This window comes from Aethalodelphis obliquidens, unplaced genomic scaffold (genome assembly GCF_003676395.1).
Source record: "Aethalodelphis obliquidens isolate GAN/ISIS:26980383/991018 unplaced genomic scaffold, ASM367639v1 scaffold26, whole genome shotgun sequence".
Lineage (NCBI taxonomy): Eukaryota > Metazoa > Chordata > Mammalia > Artiodactyla > Delphinidae > Aethalodelphis > Aethalodelphis obliquidens.
In genome coordinates, this window is record NW_020837970.1 from 23,975,661 (window position 1) to 23,997,758 (window position 22,098).

General features: G+C 54.8%; 1 protein-coding gene across 2 annotated transcripts; it reads left to right on the forward strand.

Moving 5' to 3' along the window:
- Nucleotides 1-548: 548 nt before the first annotated feature.
- CIB2 (calcium and integrin binding family member 2) lies at nucleotides 549-22,064 on the forward strand. 2 transcript variants are annotated; one of them, XM_027123737.1, is made up of 6 exons: nucleotides 549-911; nucleotides 8,403-8,437; nucleotides 16,447-16,558; nucleotides 18,529-18,676; nucleotides 20,806-21,001; nucleotides 21,414-22,064. In XM_027123737.1, the coding sequence occupies exons 1-6, from the start codon at nucleotides 861-863 to the stop codon at nucleotides 21,433-21,435; spliced, it is 564 nt and encodes a 187-aa protein (XP_026979538.1). In that variant the 5' UTR covers nucleotides 549-860; the 3' UTR covers nucleotides 21,436-22,064. The 2 variants fall into 2 exon arrangements, with proteins under 2 accessions (XP_026979538.1, XP_026979537.1); XM_027123736.1 differs by having other exon boundaries at nucleotides 20,806-22,064.
- The last annotated feature ends 34 nt before the right edge of the window (nucleotides 22,065-22,098 follow it).

Here is a 22,098-nt window from a genome sequence, read left to right on the forward strand (position 1 = left end):
TTTGCTGCAATGGATGGCATCTGTTTAAAAGCCCCGCAAAACTTCCTGGCATTTGTCACAGTAAGTCTCTGGACACAGTAAGTCTTTTAAATCCTCTCAAGTCTCACGTATCCAAGGGCTCAAAGAAAGGCAAGCAAGTCCCGTCCTCCTCCCTGAGGGACCCAGGGGGTCTGAGATACTCTGACCAGGCCGTGGTCAAAGACCAGATCAGCTTCCCCGGGCCTGGCCCGGGAGGGGCCTTAGAAGTCATCTCGATCGACCCCCTGCTTTTCCGCGGAGGAACGGGGCCCAAGGTCGCGCGGTGAGACGCTGGCAGAGCTGGGCCCCAGGCTGGATCCCCGCACTCACAGTTCAGGGCTCTCCCCCTGCTCCTCACTGACGCCCCGCGCCCCAGCTCAAGGGGAGCCAAGATCACCCAGTCGCCCCCACTGCACCCCTCGAATGGATCTGCTCAGGCCCCGCACCCTCAGCCCCGCACCACCTGGGCTCCCGGCGGCCGGAAGTTCCTGGGTCCATCCAGCCGACGCGGGCGCGGGCGCCAGACGGGCCAGGCAGCGCCTCCCGCGGCCAGGCCGCCCCCTGGCGGGCCCGGGGCGCTCGGCAGCTGGGAGCCGGGTGCCCGCCCTCTCCCCGCCGTGGGGCGGAGTCGCCACGCTTGGGGTCCGTTCCCCTCCTCCCAGGCTCCCGCCCCGTCCCCGCCGGGTGGGTTGCGGGGCGCGGCGCCTTGAGGCCGGGCGGCGGGTCCGGCGGCCGTCGGAAGCTGCCCGCCGAGGGGCTGACGAGGGCCGCGGGCGCGGGGCTCCGGCGGCCGCTGATGGGAGGCGGCCTCCGGGAGAGCAAGCGACGGCGCCGCAGCCACCATGGGGAACAAGCAGACCATCTTCACCGAAGAGCAGCTGGACAACTACCAGGTGAGCGCGCCGCCCGGCCCCCGAAGCGGCGCCCCTCGGCTCCTCCCTTCTTTTTCCCGTCGCTTGCCGAGGCCTCCCGACAGCCGTTTCCCCGGGTTCAAACCTTGCTTCTGCTTTCAGCTCGACGCTTGACCTTGGGCTGGTGACTTCTCCGAGCCTCAGTTTACCTACCCGAGGAATGAGAGCGCTTTCCACTTAAAAGATTCTCGCAGGCGTCCCTCTTTCCAGCTTCCCCCCTCCTCTCTCTCTCATTCAGACTTCTTGCTCTTGGCCCCAGGCTGGACCCGAACCCTTCCCCGACTACTCCTCCCATCGCCCACCTTGGCTCAGAGATGGAGTCCTTAAAAGTAGGCTGGAGGGAGGACCCTCCCACCCCCACTACCCCCGAAAACCTGGGAAGCAGCCCAGGAGAGTGAGTCTTTGTAAAGTAGCAATTAGCTGTTAGCTGGGTAGGGAGTGAAGTGCATCAGCACCCCAATGCCATTCTAGGTTGGGGTCTCTCCGTATGGCCTCAGTATGGAAATAATTGGAGCAAGAAGGCAAGCGAGGTACCAGTCTTACATGGTCACCTCTCCAAGCTTCCTAAGTCCCCCAGCAGCCACCCCCTTAGACCCTCCTGAGTTCCTCTGCCTCCAGAGCCCGGGAGCTGTCCAGATCAGATCCCAACGCCCTCATGTACAAACTTTTCTGTGGTTGCAGGATGGAGGAGCCCAGCTTCCTGGCTTGCCCAGAGCCCTGGCCAGCCTGCCCAGGCCCCTTCCCTGCCCTGAGCACTGCTGCTGCCCCAGAACTATCCGCGTTCCCTTGACACGCCGGGCTCTTTCCTCCCTCTCTTTGCCCGTGCTCGGGGATGCCGTTCCCGGGTCTCCAAATGATTTCACTTACCCTCCCAGGCCCAACTCTGATGCTTCATTCCTGACTCTGCCAGGCAGAGGGGGCTGGACTGTGTTGTGGCCTGTGTGGAGTGTGGTTGGGGGAGATGAACACCAGCAGGGTCTCCACAGCTGCCTGTTGCCTTCGTGAATATTTATTTTGGCATCGAGCTTGAAGTGTGGGTCCTCTGATGTGGGCACAAGTAAAATAAAGGCCCTTTTCCTCCTGGAAGTGCTGGTTGTCAATAACACTGCTTTCTCAGGGCCTCACCTGGAGGCGCCTTCTGTGTACCCAGCACTATAATGGGAGGCTCTCTATGCATCAACTCATTTGATCATCACAGGGAGGTGGGTTATTTAGCCCCATTTTACAGTAGAGTAAACAAAGGCTGAGGAGGCCTTCGGTACCCTGCACAGTGAAGGTTCACACAAGAATTTGAATTGTGAATCCAAGACTCACTCCCTTCGTTGCGGCTGGGGGCTGTGTGTGCTCTATGTCCTCAAGGCCCTCACTGTCTGCAGAGACGGCCCCTCGCCTCCAGTGCGAGGCAGGCGGTGAGTGTGCTCTAGGGGAGGGCACTAGGGGGCAGTGGGAGACCTGGAGGGAAGGGGGTCTTTGCTTCGACTGGTAGGTTCAGAAATAATGCAGCGCTTGCAGACCCTTGAAAGGTCAGTAGGATTTTGCCCATCAGAGCCCCGACGGAGGCATTCCAGGCAGAGGGGACAGCTTGGGTAAAGACTTGGAGGTGGGTACAGGCAGGCAGGTAGACCATGCTCAGAAGAGTAGCCTCGTGGGCATGGGGAGCCTGGGTTCCCACTCAGTCCAGCCTGGCGTTGAGTTACCATTCGGAGTCAGGCCCAGTACTGGGTTCTGATCCTTTGCCAGAGGCTGGGCCTGGTGGGAGAAACGAGAGCTGTGAAACCTGAGAGCCCCACGTCTCCCTCCCTGAGACTCTCCAGCTGGCCAGGGCCAGCGAAGGCCAAGCTGGGGGTGACCTCGAGTAACAGCCACCCCCTCCCCCAACTGATCTCCAGGGTTTCCTGCCCTCTTCCCCAGTCCCCAGGTGCCAGTGATTCCCAAAGTTCAGATTTCTTCCCAGACCAATTCTCTGCCTTCCAGATCCAGCCCCTAGACCCCTCAAGCAACCAAGAGCTCATCGCCTTCCCCAGGACCCTCCACTGCTCTTTGCTCTACTATGGCCTATGTTTTCAGTCAAGGACAGGTCCTGTAACTCTCATCCTCTTTGGGGGCTCACCTGGGGATCCCATCCTCGATCTCCATAGCCAGGGCCCTGGGTGAGGCCTCTCAGTGTCGTGTAACTGAAAATGTAACTGCTGCCTCCCCACCCCACCCGTTTCTGCACCCTCCAGCCACCCGCGTGCTGCTACCACAGTCTCTCAGTTTCTCACTCCATCCCCTTCTCACTCCTTCCCATTTTCTTTCGACAGACACAATGTGCATCACCAATGTAAAACAATTTTTTCTTTAAAAAGAATCTCTGGACCAAGAGTTGCATCGTATGTGTATTAACTAATCCCCCACTGCGGTGGGAGACCCTAGGGAGTTGTCCATATATAGGTCATGAACACCTTGGAGCAGAAGTACAGGGTCAAAGATGTGAACGATCTTTCTAAAACATGGGTGTGACCCTCTCCTCTCCCTGGAATTCCACAGTCTCTTGGGATAATAGCCTGAGCGGGGTGCAGAGCAGACCTCACCCTGGCCTGGTCTGAGCTCAGCCAGCCTCCAGCCTCATTTTTAGTCCCTCCCCTGGCACCCCAAGTTCCAGGCACCCTGAAGGGCTTCTAGCCAAGCATGGCCTCACCTCTGGCCTTGTTCTCCTGGCGCCCTCCCCTCACTTCTTCATCAGCGCCGTCTGGCCTATCTTTCTGTCCATGGCAGGCCTCACCTCTTTTGGACAGGCTCCCTGATGCCCTCCCCCAATCCTTCTTTTGGCCACAGAATGGTTTATACCCAGTCATCACTGTCTGTTTCCCCTCCATCCCACTTCCTGTGTGTCCCCTGCTCAGGCACAGAAGAGGCAGTGGAGAATGTTGTCTGAATGAATGAATACTTGTTAAAGCACGGCTCTAAGGAGGGGAAAGAACTCCAGGGGTTCTGAAGTCCTGGGTTCAAGTCATGGCTGGGCCATAGATGCTGTAGGCCTCTTCTGGGTCTCAGTGTCCCCACCTCTAAAATGGGAATGATCACTAGCCCTGCTGTGCTCATGTCACAGGGCTCTTGCAGGGATCAGCTGAGCTGTGTGATGGTCCGCTGGGCGGTGCTGAGGCTTGAGCTGGCAGAGCTGGATGGAGAGTCCACTCCGGCTGGGACTGGCTATGGCTCGGCTCAGGACCACTGGCACAGGCAGACCAGGCATGTGGGAGATGGGGGGCAGGGAGGCTACCTGGACAAAGTACCCTTGAGTTGAGCTTTGGAGCATGGAAAGGATTTGGACAAGCTGGACAAGGTGGGGAAGGCACTCCAGGTGGGAGAACAGGATGAATATAAGCTTAGAGGAGGAACTGTAGCCTTAACTGGCATAACATCGGAGCTTCTATTATAAAAGCCCAGCCTGCCCTGTCTTCTGCTGCCAGAGTCGTGAGGGCCCATCTCTCCTGGGCTAGGTCCCCTTCCTCCCTCCCACCCCTCATAACCCTAACTTGAGCTGGGACTCTTCCCTGAAGACCTATCCCTGTGAACTCTCAGGGGCCAAGCAGTGACCGGACATTTGTTCTCAGTGGAGTAAAGGGAAGAGTTCCTGCAGACCTATGGCTGTAGCTCCCTGGGCAGCTGAGTAGACGGAGGGGGGCAGGGTTTTTGTTTGGTGTCTTCAGGGTGGGAACAGACACAGAGCTGCGGGCTCTGAAGGGATGCCTTTGGGACATGGGGTACTGGGTGGAGCTGTTGCACAAAACGGGGTAAGCTGTGGCCTATAGGCTTCCTGCATCTTATCTCATTTGCTCCTCTCACTGCCCCTTTCCAAGAGGCAGTATCCCCATCTTACGGATGCAGAAACTGAGGTTCCAACAGGAGACTGAACTTGCCTAAGGGTCCAAAGCAAGACGAGAATTTGCATCTGACTACTAAACCTTTTCCTCTGCCACGCTGCCAGGCTACTCAGAGCCCTGAGAAGCTTTTTTTTGTTTTGTTTTGTTTGTTTGTTTTCTGTCTTTATTTTTTCGTTACGCGGGCCTCTCACCGTGTGGCCTCTCCCGTTGCGGAGCACAGGCTCCGGACACGCAGGCTCAGCGACCATGGCTCACGGGCACAGCCGCTCCGCGGCATGTGGGATCCTCCCGGACCGGGGCACGAACCCATGTCCCCTGCATCAGCAGGCGGACTCTCAACCACTGCGCCACCAGGGAAGCCCCCCTGAGAAGCTTTTAAGGCATCTGCCATGTTCCTCCCCTATGAGCTGCCTCCCTGGGATGAGTTCCAGGGAAGTAAGTCAGCAGAAGAACAAGCAAAACATCAGTCGACGAGGTTCATGGTAGCTTTATTGGTAATGTTGAACACCGAGAAATGGCTGTGGCTAAATGTTCAGAAAGATGAGAAAGTTTAGGTTAAGCAGGGCCAATGCCTGCAGTGAGATATTCCCCAGCCAGTGAAATAATGTTAACTGCTGTGGAAGGTTTATATGGAAAAGTCTGGCCATTCATTCCACCAGTCTCTATTGAGCATGCACCATGTACCAGATATGGGAATACACAGTGGAAGCAGGACGTGGAGTGGTTGGTGTACGACGGTGCTGAGTGGACTGTGGCTCTGTTTCCACTCAGTGGGCAGTGGTCAAGAAGCACATAGGAGGCTTCCCTGGTGGCGCAGTGGTTAAGAATCTGCCTGCCAATGCAGGGGACACGGGTTCAAGCCCTGGCCCAGGAAGATCCCACATGCTGCGGAGCAACGAAGCCCGTGCGCCACAACTACTGAGCCTGTGCTCTAGAGCTCGTGTCCCACAACTAGTGAGTCCACGTGCCACAACTACTGAAGCCCATGCACCTAGAGCCCGTGCTTCGCAACAAGAGAAGCCACCGCAGTGAGAAGCCTGCGCACCACAACAAAGAGTAGCCCCCGCTTGCCGCAACCAGAGAAAGCCCATGCGCAGCAACGAAGACCCAATGCAGCCAAAAATAAAATTAATTAATTAATTTAAAAAAAAAGAAGCCCATAGGCCTGAGTTCCAGCCCAGCCCAGATCTGCGTGTGCAATTTAGGGCAAGCTGTTCAACTTTGTTGAACCTCGGTTTTCCCATCTATAAAATGGGGAGGTAATGCCTGCCCCACCCGTGCCCCCCGTCCCCGCCCATAGGCTAGTGATGAGGATTAAACAAAATTGGATATTCAGAGCCCCCACGGACTAGCCCATGATAATTATGGACTGGTTGTGGTGTGGTTCTCAGGCTGGGCTGCACAGTGCAATCACCTGATGGCTCTGAAAACTGCTGATGCCTGGATCCACCCTCAGGGATTCTGATGTAATTGATCTGGGGTCCATTGGTGGTGATGGGAGGGGACACAGGGAGTTTAAACAGCTCCCCAGGTGATTCTGCTCTAGAGCAGAGGCCCTCACACTTCAGCAAGCATCAGCATCTCTAGAAGGACTTTTTAAAATTCAGATTGCTGGGCCTCATCCCCAGAGTTTCTGATTGTACTTCTGGAGAGAAGCCTGAGAATCTAAAGTTCCACTAAGTCCCCAGGTGATGGTGATGCTGCTGGTCCAGGAACCACACCTTGAGGACCATTGATGTGGACAGATGTAAGTAGTTGTGATAAGGGACTGGAGTCATGTGAGAAGCTTTCACATTTAATGCCAATAAAACCCTCAGGTCAGGACCCAGATACTTCCTTTCCAACCCAGGGGATAGGAGAGAGGAGAGAAGAGAGGGGAGGGGGAAGAGGATAGGCCAGGGGGAAAGAGAGCAGAAGCCAGGACCTCTCCCCATCCCGTTATGCCGACACCCCCACCATGCTGGTTGGAAGCGCTCTGGCCCTTCTCACTGGCAGCTTCAGGCTGTAGAATCAGCTGTGGGACTGAGAGAGGTCTGTGCCTGGAAGGCCCAGCTGGGCGGCCTTTGCTGCCTGCTCCAGGTTTCTGGGGTCTGCTGAGAAATCAGCCCACACGGTCTTCAGCCTGTCTGAGTCTTAGGCCTGTGGGGCATGGAGTTCTTTGCCCATTCTGGGTGGGGAGGGGGCACTGCTTCCCCAGCCTGAGCCTCTCCTGGCCCCTACAGAGGAGCTATCACCGAAAGCAAAGTCTAGCCCCCCAGGAGAAGCCCTTATGTTTCCAAGAAGGGCCAGACTATGCGGGTCCTTAGTCTAACTCCCGTCGAGCAGCAGGTGGCTCAGGACAGACTTGTGGGGCTAACTGGGGCCTGGAAATTGCCACCAACTCTCCCCTCTTTGGCTCTCCTTCAGGTGCCCACTGGAAACCCTAGATATGCATCCTGTGGGCCTGCTTTCTTGGGTCCTCCTCAATGTGCAGTGCAATTGCCCCGGGGCCAGGGGCTCCAGGTCTCATCCAGTGTGAGCCGGGCTGTCTGCAAGCCTGTACCGTGGCCATTAGTCCCTCGTCGGAGCCAGCTCTGGTCAGCATACCGCCCCAGGAGGCCCCACCAGCTCTGGGCTCCCTCACGCTTCAACAACAGGCCAAGGTGGAGGGGCCAAATGGCAGGGGAGAAGCACAAAAGCCCTTTACGGTTGGGCATTTTATGAAGTGCTGGGTCCTTTTCACCCCCATACTTCCCACAAGGCCTGGCATAGTAGCATCATCACCAGGCAGGCGGAGCTGTGGACAGAGGCGTGACTGTAGGAGGTGGGTTATCGAGACCAAGGCAGAATCCTCAAGATGAGTTTATAATCTGGGTGAACTCAGGATCCGAGTGCTGCCCCAGCCCTGAGTCATGCCTACCTGGGGGTCCCCAGCAGCCTCCACCCTGGCCTCTGTGCACCCTGGCCTCTGATGCTGCCGGTTCCTTCCTGCCCACCTTCCTCCTCCCCCTCTCCTCCTCGGCCCCTTCTTTCCCCACACCCCAGCCTTTCACTGCCTTCTCTAACCTCATCTATTCCTGTGGCTTCAGATACCAGTTAGATGCTTCACCCTGCCCCATCCCCAGTCTGTGTGCCTGGAACTCTCAGCCTCTGACCACGGGGCTTCTGCCTGCGACCACTCAGGACACGCCACCCATGACGCCACGAGGCACCATTCTTAGGGCCTGCAGCATGGACCGTGCCCCCTGCCGCTGGGCAATGCGGTGACCCTGTCAGTCCTCACTCCTGTCTTGTCTCCCAAGTTGTCTCCCACCCACTTCCCCCGGGTGTCCCACAGGGTATCTCCTGGCCCCTCGAATCAATCGCATCCACCTCTGACCTCTCCATCTGCCTCCCAAATGCCCTCCCCTACGCATGCCCCCCAGCCCCCCACGCCACACACTCACTTCCCTGGCTCAGGTCAAAAGCTTCAGAAGGCAGCTTCTGGACCCACTAGACTGCTCCCCGCAATGGGCTGGGGCAGGGAGGGGTGGTAGTGACTCTGCTGCCCCCAGTCCAGGGCTGGCTGTTCCTGTGTGGCTCTGAGGGAGGAAGGACAACCAACTAAATGTGCGTTTTCCTTCCACAGGACTGCACCTTCTTCAATAAGAAGGACATCCTCAAGTAAGTGTGGCTCTTATTCGACCCTCTGGAGCTGGGGCAGGGGCAGGGGTGGGGCCGGGGACCCTGGGGGCCGAGGCAGGGGGGTGGGGGGGTGCTGCACCAGCTGAGGACTAGCTTTTCCACCCCCATCGGCAGCCGAGCGCAGGCTGCTGTGGGAACTCGAGATGTCCCACCCCCCGGCTCACATCCTTCTGCCAAGAATCGAACGTCTGCTTACTGCATGCCAGGCTCCGTGGTGGGCGGTTTCAGGAACATTCTCATTTAATCCTCACTGTGCCCTTGTAACAGGAGAATCCTTTTATCCTCACTTTACAGGTGGGGCTTAGCAACTTGGCCAAAGTCACCCAGCCAGGGACTGAAGACCTGGCCTCTGACTCCAGGGTCCTCGTTATTTCATTGCACCCTGGGACCTGTCAGACTAAGGGGGGGACCCTGTCTGTTAGACTAGGGATCCCTAAGAGCCTTCTGGCTCTGATGTCCTGCCACTCCTGGGAGGTCCTAAAGGCAGGGGCATGCCAGGCAATGCCACCACCGCCCCTGAGCTGTCCACCAGGGGTCTCTTCCCTTTCTTTGGGGGTGGGGTGGGCCTAGACAGGAGAAATGAAGGGGGTTGGCAGACTCAGAGCCCCAGGACCAGATGGTGGGCAGGACTCACAGAATGCCAGGAAACCTGGCCCCACAGGCCTTGCCAGGCCCCCCTCTCTGGGCTATCAGGTGGCACTAAAAGCCAGCAAGGTCTCAGGATCACTTTCCCTGGAGGTCGATAGGCAGGCTGGGGCTAGAGCCTGTTACACTTCCCAAGGGAGCTGTGGTCTGTCACTGCCATGACCAGTCTGCTCAGATGATGTCCCTCGGTCCTTCCTTTCTGCCCAGGCTGCTTTTCCAGCCTGTCCCCTGGGTGGGCAGGGATGCCCACTCCTACCACCTTGGAGAAGCAGGGTGGGGGGCAAAGCCCCCAGGCCTTGGCATCAGCAGACCTGGGCTCTACTTCCCAGTTCTGACCTTGGACAAGCTTTGAGCCTCGCTGAGCCTCTGTTTCTTTTATAAAACGGGGATAATGATACCTCCCCCGTTGCCGAGAGGCAGGAACGCCAGAGTGTGGTGTTTGATAAATTGCATTTGGTCTGTAGCTTGAGTGAGGTGTGGGGTGCGCTTCCCATTTGGACAGATGGTCCTCAGAACTGTAATAACAGAGCGGTCACCCTGGCATTCCCGTGGCACCTCTTACCTTTCAGAGTTCTTGGCCCAAATCCTCGTTTAAGCCTCACCACATTTGTCCTCTGTAACAGGGAGCTCCCACCATCCTGACTTCCCACCTTTGTAGACACCGGGCCCAGACTGCTTGTCCTGGGAGGCCCGCTACCATTTCTGTTCTGGCAGCAAAAGCTCATCCCCAGGCCTTGGCACTGGCTGCCCCACTGCCTTTCTCATCTTCCCGCTGCATTCCTGCATGTCCTTCAAGACCCACTCCAGAGTCATCTACTCTGTGAGCCCCCAACTCCCTGTCCCCCAGCTCTCACACAGCCTCTTTTGCAGCCTTTTTGGGGGGCTCTGTGGGCTCATGGCTCAGGTGCCCAGCTCCCCCCCGGCCTTGTAGTCAGGCAGGACACAGGCTCCCCATGCCTGGCACTGGGCACGGCACCAGTAAGCACTTGAAGAGTGTGTGGGTGAAGGATGGGTAGGGTTGGCCAAGGGGAGAACATTGCAGGCTAGGAGCAGCGGGGTCAAGGGCACAGACCTGCTTCACCCTGCCCCATCCCCAGTTGCCCATGGGGGAGGAGAGTGGTTCAGAGGCCAGGCCAGGAATTGGATTCAACCTGAGGGGCCTTTGAGGGTGACCCTGGTCTCTTGGCAAATGATCAGCCCCGGGCAGGTGGGTGGTCTGAGCAGGGGTAGGGGGTCTCCTGGCTCCCCACAGCCCTGGCCTGCCCAGCTCTGCATCCTTCAATGCCGGCCTCTGTAGTTCAACCCGGGCCCGGAGTCCACAAAGCGGGGAAAGGACCCCTTCTGGCAGCTGGACACGCTTTCTGAGTCCCCCGCTGCCTGCTCTGGTTCCTTCAGGCCCCACCTCTGTGTTAACACTCACTGGGGACCAGACCTGGGGCGTTTTCTGCAGAGTGGTCATGTGGGGAGGGGGAGGGGGTAAAGCCCCACTGGGAGCAGGGGCCCTGGGATCTGGTCCCCACTGTGTAGCACCTGCCATGTCTCAGTTGCCACCTCTGCAGTACGGATGACAGTGCCCCCTGGGGCTGTTTTTCCACAGACTCCAATGGCTGGGAGGGCAGGGGTGACAGTGTTGTTCAGCACAGGCTGCTTGGAGTTTTGTTGCCCACCCGTCCACCCTCAGGAAGGGTCGTGAGGCCAGGCAGCGTGTGGGATTACATGTCCCTGGGGGACCAGGCGTGGCCTCGGTGGCTCGATTCCAGTTTCAGCCCCCTCGATTTTCTCCAACCTTCTCTCTGGGCCCCAGCAAGAGCCAGTGTGACTGATCACCCCTGCCAGGCGAGCCCTCTCCACGCTGTTCACATCTCAGGTCCAGGCGGGACGACCGAGGCCCTGAGCCCAGAGAGGGCCAGGAGCGAGGACCCGGCCGGCAACACAGAGCAGGTCAATGGCAGAGCCAGGCCCGAGGCCCAGGGCCCTCCTCCCAGGGGCCTTCCAGCGCTGTTACCCCACCCCCACCCGGATGGTTTTCTGGGTGGGCTGCACCCTGAGAACTGACCAGATGGTGAGGAGGAAACGTGAGCAGCAGGTTCTTCTTTGCAGCTTGGGGCCCAGCTCTCTGGTAGCCTTGGGTCAATGATACTGAGTCACAGATACCCGTCTGGGCAGTTTTCCCCTCCCCTCCCCTCCCCCGCTCCCCTCCTTCCTCTGTACTCACATACACACACACAAACCCGGGTGGATCCAGTTGCTCCCCAGGGCACAGCTCTTCCAGCCCGACGCTGAGCCTGAGTGGGCAGCCCCCCCCCCCCGTTCAGCCACCTTCTTTGCTATAGGTAACTCCCCTGCCCCCAGTTAGCCTATGCTCCTAAGCATGAGGCCCAGCTAGCACCCCGGGGTGTTTGCCTATTTGTTACTTTATCATCTATTTTATTTTCTCAACCATTTAAAAACTCTGTATAATCTATTTTAATTACTTTTAATTTTTTATTTCACCTGTGATACATGATGACTGTAGAAAAATTAGAAAATAAAGCCAGTCAAAAGAGAACAAAAATTGTCTGTAATCCTGCCACCCAGAAATAATGGCTATTAATCTTTCGGTATTTTTAACCTCTGGGTAAATAATGTTTAACTATTTTCCCTTTGTGTGTGTTTATCGGAAATTTGGATCAGGTTGTTCTGTAATATGCTTTAAATTGCTTTTCCTTAGGCAACTTGTAAAAATAGATAAGATAAAAAAAAGATCTCACCACCTTTTCATTTGGTTGGACATTTAGATTTTCAGCTTTTCACCATTATAATTAGCACTGCAGTGCACATCCTTGGGACACCATGACCTATAGCCCACATGTCTGGGATTATTTCCTTAGGATACATTTCTAACAGAGATTTCTGGACCAAAAGCCATGGACATTTTTAAGGCTTTTGATTTTTATTGCTAGATTGCCCTCCAGCAGCCATGCATGAGTCTCCATTTCCCTGCTTCCTCAATCACACTGGCTGTTACATCTCTTTTGTCTTCTGTCCCCAAATCATTTATTGACTTTCCCAAGGGTCTCAAACTCAGCTGTTTGTGGGGGCCAACATGCACTGCAAATAAATGAAGCCGTGTAACCCGACGGGAATGTTTTAGGACAAGGATCTGCAGAAATTGCTGTTCCTGAGCCCCAACTGGTTGTGGCCTTGGGGAAATCCAGGTTTTTCATGTAAAATTGTTTAATTTGTAAATGTTGGCAGCTAAGTTTTAAATCATTATTTTACATGAAAGCTAGACATGAATGTGGACCACCAACCAGTCTGTGACTTCCAGAAGAATCCATCTTCTCCCCACTGATTTCAAATACTATTTGTCTTGGACTAATTCTCATTTATATTTGGGTCTGCCTCTTCTACACCAATGTCTATTCCATGTGGTTTTACTTATAATAGCTTTAAACTATGTTTTAACATCTGACGGGACAAACATCTCCCCGGTGACTCTTTTTTCAGGGTTTTTCCCCAACTCTCCAATGTTTATTCTTCCAAACAAACTTTTGAATCAGGTTGGCAAGATCTCAAATAAATCTTTTGCAGATTTCAATTAAGAGTGTATTCATTTTACAGGAAAATGAAGAGAAGGTTGCCATCATTACAGTAGTAAGCCTTTCCAATCAGGAAAGTTATCTAACTCCCTAAATATTTTACATCCTTTGGTAAAGCTTCATGGTTTTCTTTGTGCACATTTCATATTTATTTTATACTTAGTTGTTTGGGGGTTTTTGGAGGCGGATTTTGTATTGTGAATTAGATCTTCTATTATATAATATTTTTGAATAGGTGAATGCTGGTAGAAAAACTATTGTGTAAAAGAGCTACTGAGCTCTTTCTCATTCAAATATATATATATTTTTTTACTAACTTTTTTTTTTTGGCTGTGCTGTGCAGCATGTGGTATCCTAGTTCCCCAACCAGGGATCGAACCTGTGCCCCCTGCAGTGGAAGCACAGAGTCCAAACCACTGGACTGCCAGGGAAGTCCTCATTCAAATAGTTTTTAAACTGATTATTTTTGGTTTTCCAGCAAATAATAATTTGCATCCTCCTTTCCAATATTTAGATATACTCTTTTATTTTTCTGACCAATTACATTGACTGGCACTCACAGGGGAAATGTTATATAATGATGGTGACGGTAGGAGTCTCACTTTTATGGGAATGTCTGTAGGACTTTTATCATTTAAGTATAATGTTAGGTGTTGATTTCAGGTAGAGAGCATCCTTTTGTTTATGTTTGAATAAGGATTTTAAGTTTTTTGTTGAAAAAATTAATATATACCTTAAAAATACTTTTTATTTTTATTAATAAATACTCTAAAAACTCAGTTCAGAAGTAGGTAAAGTAATAAGTGAAAGTTGGCCTTCTCTTATCACTCCTCTCCACTCCTGCCTCACAGAGACCATCAGTGTAAACCCGTGGTGTACACTTTTCAGATGTTTTTCTGTGTACATACAACCATATGGTCATAAGTGCAGCTATCAAGTTGATCAAAATATTTTTTGCTGCCTATTAATGTGATTTATAGTCACAGATTCCCAAACATTGATCCACCCATGCATTCCTGGAGTAAATCCTACTTGGTCCCAATGATTTACTCTTTAAAATGCTGTTGGACCTGAAATGACTAATATGTTATTTTATAAGATTTTTGCATCTGTATGTGTAAGTACCATTGGTCCATTTTGGATGCTACCTACTAGGTTCTGGTAGCAGGGTCCTTATTAACTTCCTAAAATAAACTGGGAGGCTTTCACTTTTTTGCCCCATGCTCTGGAACAGTTCAAGTAGCATAGGTATTGTTTCTGCCCCTGGAACTTATGATAGGACTAATATGTACATCTTCGTGAATTCAGTAGTGCCCTTTAAGGGAGGAGGGGTACAGGAATGCAGTTCTGTGACAGTTTTTGGAGTTTTTCCCAAAGTGATTCATCTTTCCAAATTCTCCTTGAGTTTTCCTTAAAAAACAAATTCCAATATCACTATAGGCATAGAGTCAGAACACATCTCTGTCCCAGGGCAGAAGCTGGCCTTCGTACCCCAGAAGACACCTCTTCAATTCCACTAATACCCACAGGCCTTCTCCCAAATCCTCGTCCCTTGCAGGGAGGCCCTGACATGGCAGGCAAAACGCTAATAGCTACCAGTTGAGGCCAGGTGGTTTTAAATACTAACGCCATCCTTTTTAATCCTCACAAGTGTGAGGAGGGTAGGACAATCCGCATTTAACTGATAGGGAAATCTGTTCTCCAGTGGGTTAACCCACTTGCCCAAGGCCACGCAGCTAGTGAGAGGTGTAGGCAGGGCTCCAACCTCAGTCTGACTCACGTCCCTGCTGCAGCCACCCCACAAAACTTTGAAGGTGTAAGCCAACCCTCAAACACCCCAACATCACATCCCAAATGTCAAGGTCAAGGGGGAAACGTAACCGTTGCAAATACTATGGTCCTGGCAAAAGCGCAGGAAACCAGATGCATAAAGTGTGATATATAGTCCAGGTTCCATGTTTGGGGACAATATAAAAAAAGGGCAAATTTTTCCTCAATGCCGAAAGTAAGAGCAAAGAAAGCCCTCGGATGCCCCCTCATGGAGGGTCCCAGCTTGATCCTGTCACTCTGTTATCCGTTGCCCCCCCTTTGACCCAAAGGACAGGGTTTGGGTTTTCCCCTCCAGGTCTGTGTTTCCAAGCCTTGGACCTTCCTTGTGATTTCAGGCCCTTTTATAGGAGCATGTGAGTGGCCAAGTGTGCTCATGGCATTTGCTTTGCGTTTACTGTACAGGTGCTCTGAACCAGGTGCTGATGTGCTGGCCTGGGTGGCCTGACTTACAGAGAGGGCCTGGACCTGCCGCTGTTGGCTCTGGAAGCTGGGGCAGACGCTTAACCCCTTAGCCTCAGCTTCCTCACCGGAAAAACAGGGGTGGGGGTGCTAATAGCTGCCTCTCGGGGTGATTAGGGATTAAATTGAGTAAAGCAGTGTACACGGGGTTAACCCAAAGCCCAGCACAGAGTGAGCATTTGCTAAACAGTGGCTGACATTTTGTGTGTGAGCTGGGCAAGCAGTGACCTGCTCCACTGGAGAGGGCTGGGCAGCAGGGTGACAAGAGTTGGGTGGACCCTGATGGGGGATTAGGTGGCTATGCTGAAGGGCCTACTGAGGATGGGCCTAGGAGCATGTCACTGGGCCAGGCCACTTAGAAGAAGACCAGGGTTGATCCAGCTTTGGGGGTAGCAGGGAAGGTGGGCCCCGGAGATATGGGATCACCCGTCCATCCAGGCCCCAGCAGCCCTGGGCCTCACCACAGCCCCCCGTCAATACCCCTGACACCTGTCCCCCTGTCTGGCAGCACTTCCTGGACACAATTTCATCTGAACCTAATTTGTACCTGCCTGGGGTTAGGAGGGGAGGGCTGTTCTTCGGGATATCAGGGACCAGGACAACAGGACACAGGGCTGCAGAGGAATAATGGAGGAGGGGCTTCCAACTGAGACAGGGTCAGGATGTCTCACACCCTGGAGGGTCCACGCAGCATGTAGGTGGGCTTGTGTCCCAGGGCCCCCCGAGCAAGGTGGGAGGGTGAGAGGGAGCTGGGGACCTGACGCGTCAGCGAGGAGGGCCAGGCCCAGGGCAGTGGGCTCCATCCCGACCACCCCCAGCTGGAGAGAGGTTGTGGATGGCCGTTCTCAGGGGCTTCACAGGATGTGAGGGCTTCCGGAAGCTCTTCCAGAGACCCAACCCTCAGGGCCTAGCTTGGGGGCAGGGGTAGCAAACTGGGCCAGGACTTCAGCGAGGTCAGTGGTGGGGAGCGGCAGGGGCGGCATGGGGAGGAGGGGTTAAGAGCCTCTGCTCTGGATTTCCGGTTTCGGGTTCCAGCCGTGGTCCCTGAGACTTCCTAGTTGTGTGGTGTTAGACAAGTCACTCTTTTAACCTCTTCAGGCCTCAGTTTGCTGAGCTGTAAGAGGTGACATGCCTGGCGCATAGAAGACTCTTAAGAGAGTCCAAAGAGGAAAAAAATAAGATCAGATGGGCAAGCCCTTGCAGGTGGGGGGATGGGCAGTGGCAGCAGTGGCCGTGGTGTTGGTGGTCATGGGAATGGCCAGGACGCAATCTAGTCATCAGCATAGGGGTCTGGGCAGAACTTGCCTCCCTTACAAATCCCCCATCCTGTGGGCAGAGCAGATGGTCTCCCCAGGCCCCTGGCCAAAGTGGGTCTCCAGCGTGAGGGGCCAGGGTGCAGGCAGGGTGGCGCTGAGCCTCTGAGGGCCCGGGGACTGCATCCCCTCCAGCACTCTTTCTCTGCTTCCCTCGCAGGCTCCACGCGCGCTTCTATGAGCTGGCTCCCAACATCGTCCCGATGGACTACAGGAAGAGCCCCATCGTCCACGTGCCCATGAGCGTCATCATCCAGATGCCGGAGCTCCGGGTACGTGAGAGGCTGCTGCTCGGCAGAGCCGGGGGGATCAGCTAGAGAAGGCCAGGCAGGGGGGCTGGGAGTGCGGGGAATATGCCCCTCTGGATGGGCAGGGCAGCAGGGGCACCCAGACCTGAGTTGAACCCCAGCTGTGCCTCAGTTTCCTCATCTGCACCCTGTGGATAAATGAGCTACGTGTGTCAGTAAATGAGCTTACTCGGTAAGGGTGCCGTGATTGGTGCTGCCCTGTAGTCTGCAGGGCTGTGGACCTGTGCTCACCTGCTTGCCCCTGTGTTCAGTGGCCCGTCTGCTGTCCTTGGCAGATCTTGTTTGTATCTTCTTTTTAAGGTAATTTTTTTAGCCTCGTCCTCGCATGGCTGTTGTCTCTCACAGCACGGTCATGCACAGCATCTCCTCTCAGACTTCAACGTGCCCAGGAGTCACCTAGGGATCTTGTCAAAATGCCGATTCAGGTTCAATAGGTCTGGGGTCCAAGATCCTGTTTTTCTAGCAGGCTCCCAGGTGAGGCTGATGCTGCTAGCCCTCAAACCATATATATCCTTTGACATAAGAGTTTCATTTCCCGAGTTCCTTACACACAAAATACACTCCAACGGTAAGAAAGCATTTGGGTTTTTAGGGCACATTGCCGTGGGTCTTTGCAAAGAGCCCCTTGCCAGACCTCAGGTGTGTGACTCTGGCGTCAGGGTGTCCACTTGGGGTCCACGTGGCATCCACTTGGGGCCTGTATCCTGGTCATGACCTCAGTCCTGGGGGACAGTGAGCCAGAGGCTCAGCCCTGACAAGCGTCCAGCCTGGCCTAGAGAGGGGCTTGATTCCAGGTTCAGAGGATCACTAGAGGGTGTGAAGCACTTCGGCAGGAACCATGGGATCGTCTCTCAGCCCCCTGTGCTGGCCTGGGCTGGGCACAGAATGGAGTGGTCCAGTGCTGGCCCAGCTGGGGTGGAGGGCTCCAGGAGAGGTGGGCCCTGAGGGAGTTGGGATCAGAGGAAGGAGTCATTGGTATAATTCCCCACCTACCTGTGGGCTGGTCCCGGCCCAGTTCTCCCACCTCTGGGGCCCCACTTCTGCCCCCTGTGATCTTGGTCTGAGCTGAGAGCTGCCCAGGCCCTGGGCTCTTGTAATAGGGAAGAACCTTTTGTATTCTATTCCAAGTTACTCACTAAAGGGATGTTTCCTCTAAGCTTAAATTATACATAATGGCCCATCTCTGGGAACCCTACCTCCCAGGTAATGAGCGTTAAGCTAAAATACCTCTGTTTAGCTCACAGGAAACATCCTGACCAGGCCCACCTGTGAATGACTACAGGGAGGAAGAAATTAACACCTCCCCTCCAGAGGCTGATGGGAAACAGGAAGTGTTTGACTTTACTCCCTCCCCTTTTAGTATAAAAGAAGCCTGAATTCTAACTCAGGCAAGGTGGTTCTTTGGGGGCAGGAGCCCACCATCTTCTCGGTTAGCTGGCTTTCCAAATAACATCACTATTCCTTGCCCAAACAACTCGTTTCTCTACGTTTTGGCCTCTCGTGTGGTGAGCAGTATGAACGTGGACTCAGTAACATTGTCTTCCCTTGCATGTCAAGGCAGGAGCCTCCATGAACTCCCTGGGCAATGGGACTAATCCCTGCTCCTGCCTCAGAAGAGGTGATGCCTCCAGTGGGCACACCTTGGTTCTGCTGAGCCCTCTGTGCTGATCTGAACAATATAACAAGACATGATGCTTGCAGAGCTCTCACTGGTGCCAGGCTTCGTACCAACACCTTACATACTTTAACTTATTCAACCATCTCCCAACCCAATTAAGTAGGTGCAATTATTATCCCCATTTTACAGATGGGGAAACTGAGGCCCAGGGGGATTTAGGTCACTCGTTCAAGGTCACATAGGCCATAGCTGTTGGGCTCTGGGTTCCTCCCAGTGAACCTTCACCTATGGTGACTGCTGTGGTTGTTTTCTTCAGGAGAATCCCTTCAAGGAAAGGATTGTGGAGTCTTTTTCTGAGGATGGCGACGGGAACCTCACCTTCAACGACTTTGTCGACATGTTTTCTGTGCTCTGTGAGTCGGCTCCCCGCGACCTCAAGGCAAACTACGCCTTCAAGATCTACGGTAACGAGGGCCTGGAGGAGGGGCTGTGATGCTGCGTGAGGGTGGTGGCATTCCATAGGCCATCTAGTTACTGCTGGTTCCCGCCGTGGGGACGCTGGGGACACCAAGAACACTCTGAAGAGTGCATGTCCAGCACAGTGGCCAGTGGGTACAACTAGTGCATAAGGGACATCTGCAGGGTCCTGAGAGCAGAGGAGGGAGGGACCCACTCCACCTGGGGCGGGCGGTTAGCATGAGGAGAATTCACACGTGGATTTCAGCATGGCCTCGGAGGACAAGAGGAGATTTGCCAACAGGAGAATGGGGGTGGGCATACCTGGTAGAGGGAGCACCACAAAGCACAGGGCGTGGTGAGAAGGTGGGGAGACGAATGTGGTGAGATGAGGGCGGTGTGATTCTGGAGAGGTCACTGGGGCTGGGCTGTGAGGAGCCAGCCAAGGAGTTTGGGGGCCACTGCAGGGTTTTAGGTGAGGCCAGGAAGCCCTGTGTTCTAGAAAGATCACTCGGCATCCTGGAAGAGCTAGAGTGGCAGACGCCAGGGTTCTGGAGAGGAGGCCTCTGCTAGGTGGTGAGGCTGGGCTGAGAGGTAGGCTCCTAGGTACCCCCTCCCACCTCTGTAATTGCTGCCAGGGGTAGGGTTGCCTCATTTCACCCCAGCCCAGCCCAGGACCCACTGTCCCACTGGCCACCAGAGGGCGCCGAGTACCTGCGAAGCTTTTGGTTTCTCCTGTGGCGATAGGAGAGAACTTCACGCTGCAGAGCTCGTAAGCTCTGAGCCTGACAGCAGCTGGGACTGGTGTCAAACCCTCAGACAGTGCTCGGATGGAAACTTTGAGGCCCAGGGAAGGTCCGTCCTGGACCAGAGGAGCCACAGACAAACCTCCTGTGCCCAGCATCTTTCATCAGCCAGGGGATCCCAAGGCAATGGGGCCCATTGGGCTGTTTTTTCATTTTGTAGTTGTCACGTTTATTTCAGGGGACTTTGGTCTACATATATCTCTGCACCCACATTGTGTTTGCACGTCAGAGGCATGGTACCCGCCTTGTCTACCCTTAACAAATTACGCCCGCAAGGTTCAAGTAAAAAACTTCTCGAATTCCAACCATCATCCCCCTAATGTTGGACCCCATGGCGTTGCTTCTGGGGAGGCTGTAGTCTGCCAGAGAGGGGAAGTGCAGGGCACACGGCCAAGCAGGTGTGGGGACAAGTGAAGGGAGAACCAGGGCTCCCCTACCACCCTGGACTGGCAGGTGGAATGGAGAAAGGCAACTGGGACCTGGAGTTTGGTGCTGGGGGGGAACTGGGGCCTGACCTCTAGCAAGGATCACCCACTTCCTTGACCTTAGTTTCCCTGAAGAATGAATGGAGTCTGCTGGACAGATAAATGGGAAGGGCGCTTCAGGCAGAAGAAATAGCACTTGCGAAGATCTGATAGTTGGGTTGAAAGGCAGTCAGAAGGGTGTTCGAGTTCCCTGTGATGAGCCTGTGTGTGGCTCGGCCCTCTGAACATCTTGCTGAGCTGTGGACAGTGGTAGTGCCTTTTGCCGAGTAGAATCAAACCCTGTTCCCTGCTCTTTGTGCACAAAAGGCAACCACAGGGCCTCTCTCTGGGGGGGCTTCTGAGTCTTCTGACCTCCATGTCTGGCTCGGGACCAGAGGCAACGTGGTGCAGTTTAGAAAACACGGGTCTTAGCGTCGAACAGGCCCCGGTCAGCATCCCAGCTTCCCCTCCAACAGCCATCTGAATCAACAGACCTTGATTCAGTCACTCGGCCTGGCCAGGCCTTGGTTCCCTTAGCTTTAGAGGGAACACAGGGTCCACCATGGGACGAGGCCAGGAGAGCCGTTTAGCCTGGGCCCAGAGTTCCCAGGAGGCCTCAGATCTGGACGTTCGAAGTGTCTCAGGCCGAGGCTGGGCTCGCCGTCATGGTGGGGGTTGGTGCAGATTGTGAATGTGGATGTGTTGAATGTGGTGTCAAGAGGTGCCTCGTGAGTGAGACCCCCTGGTCCCTGTCGGCTGAGGGCAAGGATCCAGTGTCCCCAGAGTGTGCACAGAGGGGCCAGGGAGGTATCTGGTGTGACCAGCTCAGAGGAGAGTGGCCTGAGCGTCCCTGACCCCACCCCACAGACTTCAACACTGACAACTTCATCTGCAAGGAGGACCTGGAGCTGACGCTGGCCCGGCTCACCAAGTCGGAGCTGGATGAGGACGAGGTGGTGCTCGTGTGCGACAAGGTCATTGAGGAGGCCGATCTGGACGGTGACGGCAAGCTGGGCTTCTCCGACTTCGAGGACATGATTGCCAAGGCCCCCGACTTCCTCAGGTGCCCTCCCAAGGGGCTGGCGTGGGCAGGGCAGGCCTGAATGGGGGCCGCAGCCAGGAGACCCCTTGGGGCTGAGGCACCGTCACTGTTCCCGAGAGCAGTGGTCCCGGCAGGCTCTGTGTGGGCCGGGAGGCAGGTCACGTTCCAGGCCGAGCTGCCCTCAGTGTGTGACTGGGAAGTCCTCTGTCCCCAGCAGGGCCAGTCTCTGGTGAGGGATAGAGACTGGGGGCCCTTTGGTTATGTCGGGGGTTGGATGCCCTGGGCACAGCTGGTCCTCCAGGCCTTCCTTCCCTCTGCACCCTCCTGGAGGAACTGTCCAGGGTTGGGTGCAGGGCCTGGTTGGCTTTCTGCTGAGGACCTTTACCCACCCAGTCCAGAGCCTCTCAGCCCCTCTTGCTCTTTCTCTTTCCAGCACTTTCCACGTCCGGATCTGAGGACAGTGCCGAGGTTACAGGGGCCAGAAGCCGACCACCCAGCTCTGCTGCCTACACGAGTGTGACCTCCAGGCTCCTCAGGAGAGGAGCTGTGGCCTCTGGGGTTTACACCCCCGCACATTTCCTTGGCCCTTTCAGCAAAAAATCCTTAACCAGGGAAGGGGGGATGTGAGGGGCAGGGCCTTTCCCAGTCCCCCTGTGGTCCCTCCACAGGTCTTCCTTTTATCCCCCCAACCTTCCCCACACCCTGGTCCTCTCCCCATCAGAAATGGCCCTACTGGGAGGGGAAGACAGAACCCCTAATAGGGCAGGGGTGCTGACTTGTCCAAGTGCTGGGCAGGCACCCTGGTTGCCCAGGGCAAAGTGAAAAAAAAAAGGACAAGGTTTAACGAGCTATGCAATCTTTCTCCAAAACCCACAGCTGGGCTACACCCGACCCCGCCTGTTCCTTCTCCCCTGACCCTTCCCAATGTGAAGCTGTGTGAACAGTGGGTCCAAGGGCTCTGTCCCTGTCTCTGTCCAGGACCTGAACACCACCCCATCTGCCTTCCCCAGTGATGTGGAATCCTCACTGGTGTGTGCTGTCCACAGATTTGTGAACTCCTCGTACAGTAAAACACTTTCATGTCCCCGTGTTCTCTGTGTCTGCCAAGGTTAGGAAAT